Genomic DNA, 12,318 nt, shown 5'->3' on the forward strand with positions numbered 1-12,318 from the left:
TTCCAGCATCCGCAGAATCTCTTGTGTTCCGAGTACCAGCGCAATCTGTACGTTTCCGATTTAACAAGTCTGTTGAAAGGAGGTTTTAAATTGCGTGTGATGACGCTTGGCAACAAGGGCGAACGGGACAACGGCATTTGGTGCAATAGCTGAGATCGTTTGCTCCGCGCCGGCAACCAGAAAGGGACCGCAAACTGTGCCAAATAAAGTCAGTATTTTATTACAATGTAGAAAAAAAAATATTGCCAACTGCAGGAGGACGTTCGTACAATGATTCAATGCCACAGAATAATCTCTTTTATATACAATATATATTTCCTAGGAAATTCTGCATCAATAAATATAAAAAAATGCACGCGTGAGCGATATAATTTATCATTTGGAATTATAAAAATTGCAAGGAACTCGGAGACGTAGGCGCAATTCCTAGTCTGCGAGGTTCCAGAGCCACGGGCTGGGGACCCACCTCTCAGTCACATTCGGGAGAGAATCCACAATTCTTTGCTAATCTAGCGGCGTGGGGGACCGCAGCATCCTCCACATCGCACGGTGACATTCTACAGATGAGTTCGCTTCTTAACTTCAGGGGAAAGTGCAATGATCAGGAGGCCAACTACTCCGGGACAATAAGGCAAGTCGGGTTTCAGCGCCGCTCTCAGCCCCGCGGGAGGAGGCGAGGGGGGCAACAGTATTTTCTACAATCGACGCGCCAAAGGCCGGCGCGTAACTACACAACGATATCACGAGAAGAGTCAAACGAAGCCGGCGAAGGGAGGGCTGTGCAGGGAGTGCGTGCGCTCCTGCTGCGCCGACACGAACATTTCGTCTGCCGAGCTGTGGGGGCTCAGAGACTCGGCGGAGTGTGGGCATTCCCAGTCCGAGGAGGAGGGCGAGGGCGGGCAGAGGCCCGGGGAGCTGGCTAGCTCGAAGGAGGGTCCTCTGCTGTTCGGCGCGTAAGCCTGTCGCCCTTGCTCAGCCATCCTCAGAGCTTCGGTCAGTGCCCAGATGTAGTTGTGGGCGAAGCGGAGCGTTTCGATTTTTGTCAACTTGGCATCGTCCGGGAATGTGGGCAGGACGCACCTGAGCGCGTCCAGCGCATCGTTCAGGTTATGCATGCGGTTGCGTTCCCGGTCGTTAGCTTTCATGCGCCGGTTCTTCCTCTGCCTGATGGCCGAGGCCTCGCTCTTAATCCTGGCGCGGCTCCTCGTTTTCTTCCTCCTGCTCTCCGAGGTGCCCTGCCCGTCCTTCCGGCTGCGCAAACCTCCGGCCTTGTCCCCGGAGCCCAGGCGGGGAGTCGGAGTACCCTCCGGTGACAGAACCACACTGCTGCACTCGAATGAGCTGCTGTCGTCCTCGGAGAGAGGAGAGAATTGTCCCCGGTCGCTGGTGAAGGACAGGGGCGAGCAATCGGTTTTAGGAGGCATCCTGTGAAGGAGAAAAGAGAGAGGGGAAAAGAGACATGAATTAGCTGCGTAAGAGCGCATGGATACCATCAGTGTCTCCTACTCTAATATGTAATTGAGAAACAGCATCGTTTGCAATATTAGAGCTCTGTACAGCCTGCGATAAGCCCAGCTCCATGCGCCATAAATGATGGAGCGAAGGGTGTAAAGTTTGCAAACGTGCACCCACCTGAGCAGCGGCCGGTAAGAGAGGGAGCCTGCCGGCAGAAGGGTGTCCCGGGCAGTGGCACGCGCCTGTCCTTGCCCCCGGGGCCTCTGACTCAGCCGAACTGTGAAGTGCGCTCTCCTGAGGTCTGGCACACGACTCCAACTGTGGGATTTATATAGCCTGCGGGACAATGCTGGTGCTCGGGGAACGGATGGGGTGAGAGAGGGGTGGGGGAGGTAACGGTAGGGATGAGTGCGAGAGGGTGGGGTGGGGTGGAGAAGGAGGGGTTGGGTTAGAGAGCTGCACGCATTGACAGACTGAGGCACCTTCTTTAAATTGTAATGGAGCGTGTGCGCGGCTCGCGGGGGTCCCCTGAGGGGAAGGAGGCGGGCAGCGTGCGCCGGGAACGTGCCCCGAATTAACGAGGCGCGAGGCGCACGGCAAGAGGCCACGCGAGCCGCGAACTGCCCCGTCTGTCACTCTCTACACTCCCCGGCGCTGGAGAAAAAAAGCAAGGGTCGGCAACTAATTCTGAACCATAACACTAATGCAGAAAATTATCCAGCAAGCAGTCATATTTTATTGCTACCAGTATGCACAATTCAAAGAAAGAAATTCGATCCAATTATATCAAGTTAAACCTAGATGCATAAAAGCGACGCAATATTAAAAATCCTAGCATGCAACAAGTGCCAAAGTTTGCATCTTCTTTTAAATTCCAAATGTGCTTTCAATTACAAATTCCAATACTGAAGCCTCTTGGCATTCAAACGGATTGTGTTTAATCCGGCGAAGATCCACCCTTTTGTTGAAAACGTTTGTGTCATAGAAAACAGTCGGAACCGAGATGTAATTGAATGATTTTTTTTATTGTTAACAGGGGCGCCGTGAAAAACCGTATCTTAAAGGATCAATGCAGACGCGCAATCATTACGCATCCGTGCTGCATCATTAACGAAAAATATTTAGATTTGCTGGAGGTATGTTTTTCTTGAACTGAGCATTTTAAATGCTCGTTTTCCCACTAGAAAGAGCCTTTCTGGAAATGAGGCAGGGAGGCATGTTACCCGGGGAGAAGGGAATTACCCAGTTCCATCTTACAAAACCGGAGTTTGTATGATTTTTTGAAAAATTGCAAGCCTGTGCTTTCTGATAAAGCTGGGGGTGATGGTGGCCGTTAGAAACAGAAAAAGTCTTCTTGCGGGTGTTAAGAGCAAATTAAGAATTGTCAGCCAGTCTCACCGACCTGGCATGTGCCCCTGTTCCTGGGGAAGAACTCGTGCGTCACCGAGGGCGCATTGTTAAAACGAACAGGAGTATTCGCAAGCGCATGTCACAAATTCTTGTGGGTCAGCTATTGAAAGCTGGTGCCTCTCAGATTTTCTATAGCTCCGTTTTTTTCTTTTAATCGTTCACCTAAAAGTGAACTTTCCCCTCCTGTTTCCTGCTCTATTTACTGAACGGCTGCCCCGCAGTTTTTTTTAGCACAGCGGATGGGCAGCAAAAATCTGCAGAGCGAGCTTCCAAACTCAGATTGCCCACTTCAAACGCCCTTCAAACAAAAGCTGAGGAAGAAAATAAAGCCCCACCTGGTACTACTGTTTGCTAAAATAATAATAAATAGATTTCCTTCAATAAATAGTCGCTAGAGATTGTAAAGTGGAGTATTGTGGGATGTATTAGTCACGGAGCCGGGAGCAGGTGATACCTGTTTTGGTACAAGGCAAGATTATTGTTAAATCACCTACAGACTAACGTTTTCTGATAACTCTGCCCATTCTCACAGCAACTGCTGGCCGGTGTTTACTCTCTTAGTATAACAAGCACAATATTGCAGACAAACCTGATAAAATCAGAGAGGAAAGTAATGAGTTTAAGCGTACACCTGTTTGGGAAAACCCACATCTAGGCCTGGTATTTAATGGCCTATTCAGAGGCGGCAATATTTAGTTTACATTGGATTATTTAATGCTTTTTATAACAGGCAAACTGCAATTCCTATCTCTGCCTTATTTGTCTTTTTTATTGAAAGCATATGGCTTGCAGATAATTTCTCAATCCTATATTTATTTTGCCAATTTAATGGCAACGAGGACAATTTTGCAATGTCGTGAATGGGCCCACTGAAGACAAATGTCAGAGTTTATAGTTCCGAGTGCTTTAAATAACATTAGCCCCCCTTCTCCACATCCTCAGCGAGCAATGAAAAGGCCTTTGTGAGATGTGTGTGTGTTAAAATCGGATGCGCTATTGTGACTTCTGGATAGGTAGGGCAAACCAACAGCTGTCTGGTGATGGTAAAGGGCACGACAACGAGGAGCAAAAAAAGATTTTTTTTTGTTCAACGTGGGAAAAATGGTCGCTTGTTGCACCCTTTTTTTAAGGCAAAAAGGGCCCTCCCTTTGTCAGGCACATACACATTATGGGGCTGAATCACAAAGAAAGGTGAATGGCCCACCCGGCACCTGTCCTAGGGATAGCCTGTCTCACGCGCGCTACTGGCTTCAAGCAAATGAGTCCACTGTTAGGAAGATACAGTGATTTGTAGCGACATATGCTAGGCGAATATATGAATACCCTTCACACGGAGCAGCTGGCCATCTCACCTTCAGATAATATAATACCTGAGTCGGGATTCGCGCCTTTAGACCGGCTCCTGCATTATCCCACGGACGTCCCCGTATTTCATATCCTTTATTGTCGCGCCTTAAACAGATGCACGTTGTTGCAAAATACACAAAATGACACAAAAATATCACTCTTTAGACACAATTGAGCCCATATGCCGGTGCAAGATTCGCATATGCGCCTTTTCTGTGACGGTTTTTGTCTCCAATAGAGAAGCAACTAGACACGCGGCCAAAGCAAACAAACATTTTTGAATGAAATGTGTAAATTGGGCGACAGTGACAATGCTCCGTCGATATATCTTGCCCGGATTCTCCTGCAGCGATGACCTCGCTCCACAGTAAGACCCCCACAGGACGATGGGAGCACCAGAGGATCACCCCCTTCTACAGCTTCACCTAGCCTCGCTATAGCATACCTTTGTATCTGTTTTGCCTATTTTAATATTTAAAATCATATCTAATTTCTGAAATTCTTCGTGGATTTGAGTGACAACAAATTATCACGTTCAGGATTGGCTATTAAAATGTCCATTCTGGGTTCAGAATGATGGAAACGGTGAACTGGAGGATGCTCCACAATCTGTAGAAACTATTTGCGCATTTACTTAGCAAGGCGACTTTCTGTTGCGAGTTCAACACTTAAACAGTATTAATACGAGAGAATTGGTTGGTCAGATGACCCATGATAGTAAGATCATAATGCAAATGCTGCAAGACACGGGAAATTCCTGGAAACAATGTTGAAAACCTAGAGCAAGTTTAAAAACATTGCATAACTGGCTTTAATGAAGAAGCAGTTCTGGTCCCCCTGTAAATGTGCCTCGTGGCTACTGCCCATAAGGGGATTGTCCTGCATGGTTCGGTATTAAACGAGGAGGAGGAGAGGGGAAAGGGGTTCTTCCCCCTTTATCTTTACCGTTCCCACCCACCTGGCTTCACCTATCGCTTTTTAGCTAGTCCTCTCCCCCTCATCCCCCCCCCCCAACTTCTTATTCTGGTGTCATTCCCCTTCCTTTCCAGTCCTGAAGAAGGGGTTCGGCCCGAAACGTCGACTGTTTATTAATTTCCATCGATGCTTCCTGAACTGCTGAGTTCCTCCAGCATTTTCTGTGGATTGCAAGGGGTCCTAGTTTTTTTTTTACCTCGGTCGCCATGTGAATCAGGAGTAACCGGGACTTGCTCTGTGAAAATCATAGGCCTTCCAAAACTTTACGGGCAGGTGCAAAAAACAGTTACCCCAATTCCACCTCCACCCCAGAACCACCACAGAAAACACACACACATTAACGGAACCACCCAAACTAGCCCCGATTCTTGACTGGGATTGCTGCTCTGTTTAATGCAGAAAATCTTTCTCTTGAAAGCTGCATTTTTCTCACCACCCCGCCCCCCCCAACACACACTCACACACACACACACACACACACACACACACGCACACACTAATATACGCACACTTGTGACTCTATTGTTTTGATAGCCCTGGTTATTTTGTCTGAATATTGGGGAAAATATTCAATACAGAAACTCTGGGAATGGGAAAAATGGGTGATACATTCACCTTTAATATTCACGTGGTAAGTGATGGGGTTTTGTAAAGTCTTTGGAGCATTACTTCAGGGAAATTATGCTTTCTTTTGAACTAAAATGTGGTCAGGAAGATTAGATCCTGTGGTACCACTGCCACCAAAGCTCTTACCGGAGCGCTTGTTGGATTTTACGTTTAGGATTGTAGACACTTTCTCTGAAGCAGCAAGGAACGAAAACAGGATTGTTTTGATGTGATGCGTGGAAGCACTACCTGCTGAAATAGGGGCCTGGGTTTTACATGTTAGGAGTTCATCTCAGTCTCTAATATACGAGCAAACTGTCACGCCACCTCCTGAGATAATTTAAAGGATTGTCCCGCGTTCTTAAAGTGTGATAACAGCACCTATGGATGACTTGTGGAGAGAAAGGTTACAAGGATTGTCCAGGGATACCGGATTTAAAATAATGACCTAATGACCAAAAAGAAGCAATGGGGAAATAAGAAGAGGTTTCTTCACATGATGGAGCTGTTGGATGCGTGGAGACCACGGTCTTTCGGTGTGGCGGGAGGAGAATCAAAGCGCAAACATGTTGTAGGGAAAATATTGCCTTCTTCAAGGAACAAAATAAATAGTGGAACCTCTTAAAAGGGGAGCGTAAACGTGGGTTGAAAGGCCTCCCCAAAGGTTGAACCGACTTCCTTGGAAAAACATTGGCGTTATATGGTTAATCTCAGCGTCTCCAGGGAGATGGAATGATATTTGGAGTGTGCGTGTCCCCCGCCCCCACGTCACTCTGCAGACTGACAGGGAATCGGTTGGAGGTTTCAGAAGATGTACAGATGTTGTTCAATAAAACTCTTCACTTTGCAACCTGCCCAGGAAGTAAATGATGCCATAAACTGTGTATTGCTAGCGCTTACTTTCTGCACGTACAAAGCAGCGGAGCCTGCGTGCACATCTGCGAAAATGAAGCCCAGGGTCAGCACAACTTGACTCAACCCCAGCATTGCTACACCCAACCATTGCCAAACACAAACCAAAACCCAACCTCAGGACAGCTGCTTCGAACCAGCTCTAACCCAAATCCAAACACAACTTCAGGGCAGTTACATCCAACCTCTGCCTAACCCAGACTCAAATCCAAACTCAATCTGAGGGCAGCAACAACAGAACACTGCCTAACCCAAACCCAAATCCAAACCCAACCTCAGGACAGCTGCTTCGTACCAGCTCTAACCCAAATCCAAACACAACTTCAGGGCAGCTACATCGAACCACTGCCCAACCCAGACCTAAACCCAAACTCAATCTCAGGGCAGCTACACTGGAACACTGCCTCAACCAAATCCAGACTCAACCTTAGGAATGTATACACAACCCTGCCTAACCCAAGCCCAAACCAAAACCGATCTTAGGGCAGCTACACCCAACCCCTAACAAACCCAAACCCAACCTAGTGACAGCTACACCCAATGACTGCCTAACCCAAATCCAAACCAAAACCCAGCCTTGGAACAACTACATCCAAACATCACCTTCCCAAGCCCAAACCCAACATCAGGACAGCTACAACAACCCCTGCCTAACTCAGACCCAAATCCAAATATCAACATCTAACCACTGCCTAACCCAAATCCAAACCCAATCTTAGGACAGCTATACACAACCATTACCTAATCAAATCTTTAATCCAACTGAAGGACAGCTACTGCCCTTTTCCTCATCGTATGTTGACGGAGTGTGAAAAGAAGCTAAAATAACAAGTTGTAATTCCTACAAAGGTAATGACTGGTCAACTTTGCAGTCGGACATGGGTCTTTTGGCCCAAATGGTTAATATTTTTGAGTCCATCCTAGCTTCCTTATCTAGAGTCTCATCATATTTCTTTCCCCTTTTTGTATTATTCCACCTTTAATACATCTGCCCATCTCAAGGGTTCCCTCTGGCAGTAAATTCCACATTTTCACCACTCTGAATAAGGTTTCTTCTAAATTTCTGACTGGATTTATTCAAAGTCAAAGTAAACTTATGATCCAAGTGTGTATATGCTACCATATACTAACCTGAGATTCATTTTTGTTCAGACATTTAAAGGAAAATAAAGAAATACAATAGAATTTATGAAAAACTATACATAACCAAAGACGGGCAAACAACTAAAAGAAGAAAAATTATGCAAATGAAAAATACTGAGAACATGGTTTGTGGAGTCCTTGAAAGTGAGTCTGTAGTTTGTGGAAATTATTTAGAGCTATGGTGAGTGAAGTTTTATAGACTGGTTCAGGGTTGTAGGGCAAAAACTATTCCTGAATCTGGTAGTGTGGAAACTAGGGCTCCTGTACCTCCTGCCTGATGGCAGTAGCAGAAAGAGAGCATGGCCTGGATGGTGGGAGTCCTTGATGATCGATGCTGCTTTCTTGTGGCAGCGCTTCTTGTAAATGTGCTCAGTGATAGGGAGGGCTTTACCTGTGATGGACTGGGCTGTATCCATCACGTTCTGTAGACAGCTGTTCCTAGGTATTGGTGAGTATCACATATTTAGGCTTGAGTTGTTCTACCTTTATCAACTGATGGAAAATATTTCCATTAGTAGTTGGAAGTCAGGAGTGACCGTGGGTCAGGAATATGATTTAACGTTATCTTTCTCTCTCCCTCTTCCCTCTACTCCCCAAGTACAGCTCCAAAAACTCTCAATAGGCTTGACACTATCTAGGACAAAGCACTCACATGTCTGGCATCCCATCCACCACCTTAAAAATTAATTCTTTTCTCTGCTGGCACATACTGGCTGCCAGTGTGAGCCATCAACAAAATGTACTGCAGTTACTCATCCAAGCAAGTCCTAAACACACAACCTTTTCCACCTAAAGGGACAAGGGCAATAGTACAACACGGCCTGCAGGTTTCTGTCCGAGTCTGACTTGTGAGATTTATACTCAGTGGCCCCTTTGTTTTTATAAATATGATCTAAGTGACTTTGCCTGTGGAATGATTGTTGGTGCCAGACGGGGTGGTCTGAGTATTTCAGAAACTGCTGATTTCCTGGGTTTTTCACGCACAACAGTTTCAGAGTTTACAGAGAATGGTGCAAAAAAAAAGAAAACATTCAGTGAGCAGCAGTTCTGTGAGTGAAAACACTTTGCTAATGAGAGGGGTCAAAGGAGAATGGCCAAACTGTTTCAACTGATAGGAAGGTAACAATAACTCAAATAACCACTTGTTATAACAGTGCTGTGCAGAAGAGCATCTCTGAATGTACATGTTGAATCTTGAAGTGGACGGGCTACAGCAGCAGAAGACCATGAACATACACTCAGTGGCTACTTTATTAGGTATAGGAGGTATCTAATAAAATGGCCACTGTGTATACTGGAGATAACCAGTCCTTCATTGTCACTGGGTCCAAATACTGGAGCCCCTTCCCTAACCATACTGATGGAGCACTTTTATCAAAAGCTTGACAATAGTTTCAGTGGCAAGGTCACCACTACCTTCTGTGGGCACCCAGGTATAGCAATAGATGCTGCTCTTGTTTGTGCAGATTCTGAAAATGAACAAATAAAGTTCTAGTAGGGTCACCAAATACAGCCTTTACATATGGTGGTTGGAAATAAAGGATTCAGCTACCTAGGATAGGGCAGACAGCCCAGTATGTTGATCTCAGGTCATTCTACAAGTGCACGTCTGCCTGTACACAGGGATGAACTCCATAACGTGGAGCAAGGTGAGCCAATCACAACATTTTTCAGACTAATGGCAAGCTGTGAAACCTGTGTCCAGAAATATCCTGTGGTGAAGTGAGTGACATCCGGGACAGCCAAGCACTCCCTCCCAACCCCCAGGACCCTGCCGATAGTGAGATTCAGCACAGCTACGGGTGCACTCTCCACACACAACCGCTGCTTTAACGGGGTGTGTGGAGAAATTTTAAAATGCCGACATAACCATAAGAGAGTGATTGCAATCACCAAGCAGATGATCAGTTTGATCTGCTATTTTTGGGTAGCACATTATCACTATAATGCAAAACCGGCTGGTGGCGCAGTGAGATCAGCGCCAGACTCCGGAGCGAAGGTTCCTGAGTTTGAATCCAGGTCAGGCCACCCCCGAGCACGCTTTCCATCCATGCTGGGTTGAGTGTTAAGCTAGCCACTCGGCCTCGTAAAAAAATACAAGGGTCGAGTCAGGAACATTCATAATGTGACCTGGTTAATCCTGACACCACGTGCCAGACAAGAATGGCTGAATGTCTGGTATGACACGCTTTAAAAAAAACCTATAATGCATAGCTATTGAATGGTTAAAAAGCTTGGGTCTTTGTCTGTGAGACAGCAAGGTCGTAAGTTGAACACGCTCAAAATCTGGAGGAACTCAGCAAGTCAGGCAGCACCTGTGGAAGGGAGCAAACAGTCAACGTTTCAGGCTGAGACCCTTCATCAGCTCTGTAAAGGAAGAGGGCAAAAGCCACAATAAGAAAATAGGGGAAGGGGAATGAGTACATCCAGCAGATGAGAGGTGACGGGGAAGTTGAGTGGGTGGGGGAAGTGATAGGTCAAAAAGGTAAAGGGTGAAGAAGGAACCTAATTGGAAAGGGTGAGTGAGTAACCAGAAGGGGAATAGTGAAGGAGGGAGGGGGGAGAAATTAATGGAAATTGGAGAAGTCAGTGTTCATGTTAAGTATCTAGCTTCTTACTAGCTCCTTAGTACCTTGGAATGTGCTAAGTGTGTTCAGGAAGGATTCCTGATGCAATATGTAGACAGGCTGACTAGAGGAGAGGCCATACTGGATCTGGATCTAGTCAGGTGACAGATCCCTCAGTAGGTGAACATTTTGGAGACTGACCACAACTCCCTGACCCTTACCATAGCCTTGGACAGGGATAGGAGCAGATAGTATGGGAAAACATTTAATTGGGAGATGGCAAACTATGATGCTATTTGGCAGGAACTTGGGAGCATAAGTTGGGAACAGATGTACTGAGGGAAATGCACAATGGATATGTGGAGGTTGTTTAGTGAACACTTGCATGGGTTTCCGGATAGGTTTCTCCCACTAAGGCAATGAAAGGATGTTAGGGTGAAAGAACCTTGGTTGACGAGAGATATGGAACATTTAATCAAGAGGAAGAAAGACGGTTTAGGAAGCAAGGATCAGACAGGGCTTTAGGGTTTACAAGGTAGCCCAGAGGGTGCTTAAGAATGAATTTAGGAAGACTAGAAGGAGATATGGGAAGGCCTTGGTAACTTGATTGAGGAAAACCCCAAGGCTACACATACATGAAGATCAGGAGGATGACTAGAATGAGGGTAGCACCAATCAGGGAGAGAGGAGAAAACATGTAACTGGAGTTGGAGGAGGGAGAGGAGGTCCTCAGTGAATACTTTGCTTCAGTACTCACCAGTGAGATGGACTTTGATGAATGTGAGGACAGCATAAAATAGACTGATACGTTACAGAACATTAAAGGCAATTGTGCACTTAAAAGATCATGATTTAAAGGAGGACTTAAAATAAATCCAAGGTATTAGGTGATCACACTTGACAGGTGGGGGTGTATTTGATGATATTGTCAAAATGCCTCAAGAGAGAGCATTGCCATCACCTGGAGATAGCCCTTGTTCACATGCACACCCCATGCCATTCACTTCCACCTCTGGGCACTGCCTGTCTCCTACCCCTGGGCACTGCCTGTCTTCTACCTCAGCCATTGTCACAGGAGAAGTCATCCTACATCTGGGACATTGCATGTCTCCTACCTCTGGGACACTGCCTATGTGCACCTCAGCTGTTGCCACTGAATCACTCATCCTACTTCCCTTCATTCTTAACAATCCAACATTTTCATGGCCAGCCTCCAATTCCCCACTGTCTTCAGATCTTGGCTTGTACAAAACTATATTGCATATTCCCAACTTGCTCAACAAACCCTGCCCACTTGTGACTGATTCACACTGATCTAATCTAGCCCTTGATCCCTTTGAGTCTGCAATTTAAAATACACATCCTTAGATTTAACTTCTTCCATTATTGTTCCCAATCTCTACCAATTTCCTCAGTTGAACTCCAAGATTCCTTCATTTTCAAATAAGAAAGTTCTATTTAATTGGATGTATGTTACTGTGTATATAGTCGCCCTGATAAAGCTTAGAGGGAACAATTGTCCATTGCTGGTGAATGTTTTAAGTAATTGGGATTCCGTGACGTGTGGAGGCTAACTCATTTGTAATTGTAGCAATGCTCTGAGGTTCCTACCTGCTTCAAAATTGCAGCAATCATTCCACTGCCCAAAAGCAGCAGGGTGAGCTTCCTCAGTGACTATGACTGATTATAACTTTATGAAGTGGTCTGAGAGATTGGTTTAAGTCCTGCCAGAGCAAGGAGCTGGACCCACTGCAATTTACTGACTGCTGCAACAGGTCTACAGCAGACAAAATCTCACTAGCTCTCCATCTGCTTTGGAGCACCCAGACAATTGCAAAACATGAGTCAGGCTGCTGTTTATCGATACAGCTCAGTATTCAACACCATTATTCCCTCAGAATTA

General features: G+C 46.0%; 1 protein-coding gene across 1 annotated transcript; it reads right to left on the reverse strand.

The window, feature by feature from the left end:
- Positions 1–462: 462 nt before the first annotated feature.
- Positions 463–1,721, reverse strand: neurog3 (neurogenin 3). The gene is made up of 2 exons (XM_063070177.1): positions 1,633–1,721; positions 463–1,425 (listed from the first exon to the last, which is right to left on the reverse strand). Exon 2 carries the CDS (start codon positions 1,422–1,424, stop codon positions 753–755), a length of 672 nt encoding a protein of 223 aa, XP_062926247.1. The 5' UTR covers position 1,425; positions 1,633–1,721; the 3' UTR covers positions 463–752.
- Positions 1,722–12,318: the final 10,597 nt, after the last annotated feature.

Source organism: Mobula hypostoma, chromosome 18, assembly GCF_963921235.1.
Source record: "Mobula hypostoma chromosome 18, sMobHyp1.1, whole genome shotgun sequence".
NCBI classification, from domain to species: Eukaryota; Metazoa; Chordata; class Chondrichthyes; order Myliobatiformes; family Myliobatidae; genus Mobula; species Mobula hypostoma.

Coding starts and splice junctions, on each gene's coding strand:
- neurog3 (XM_063070177.1), bottom strand. CDS start 1,424: ATGCCTCCTAAAACCGATTGCTCGCCCCTGTCCTTCACCAGCGACCGG.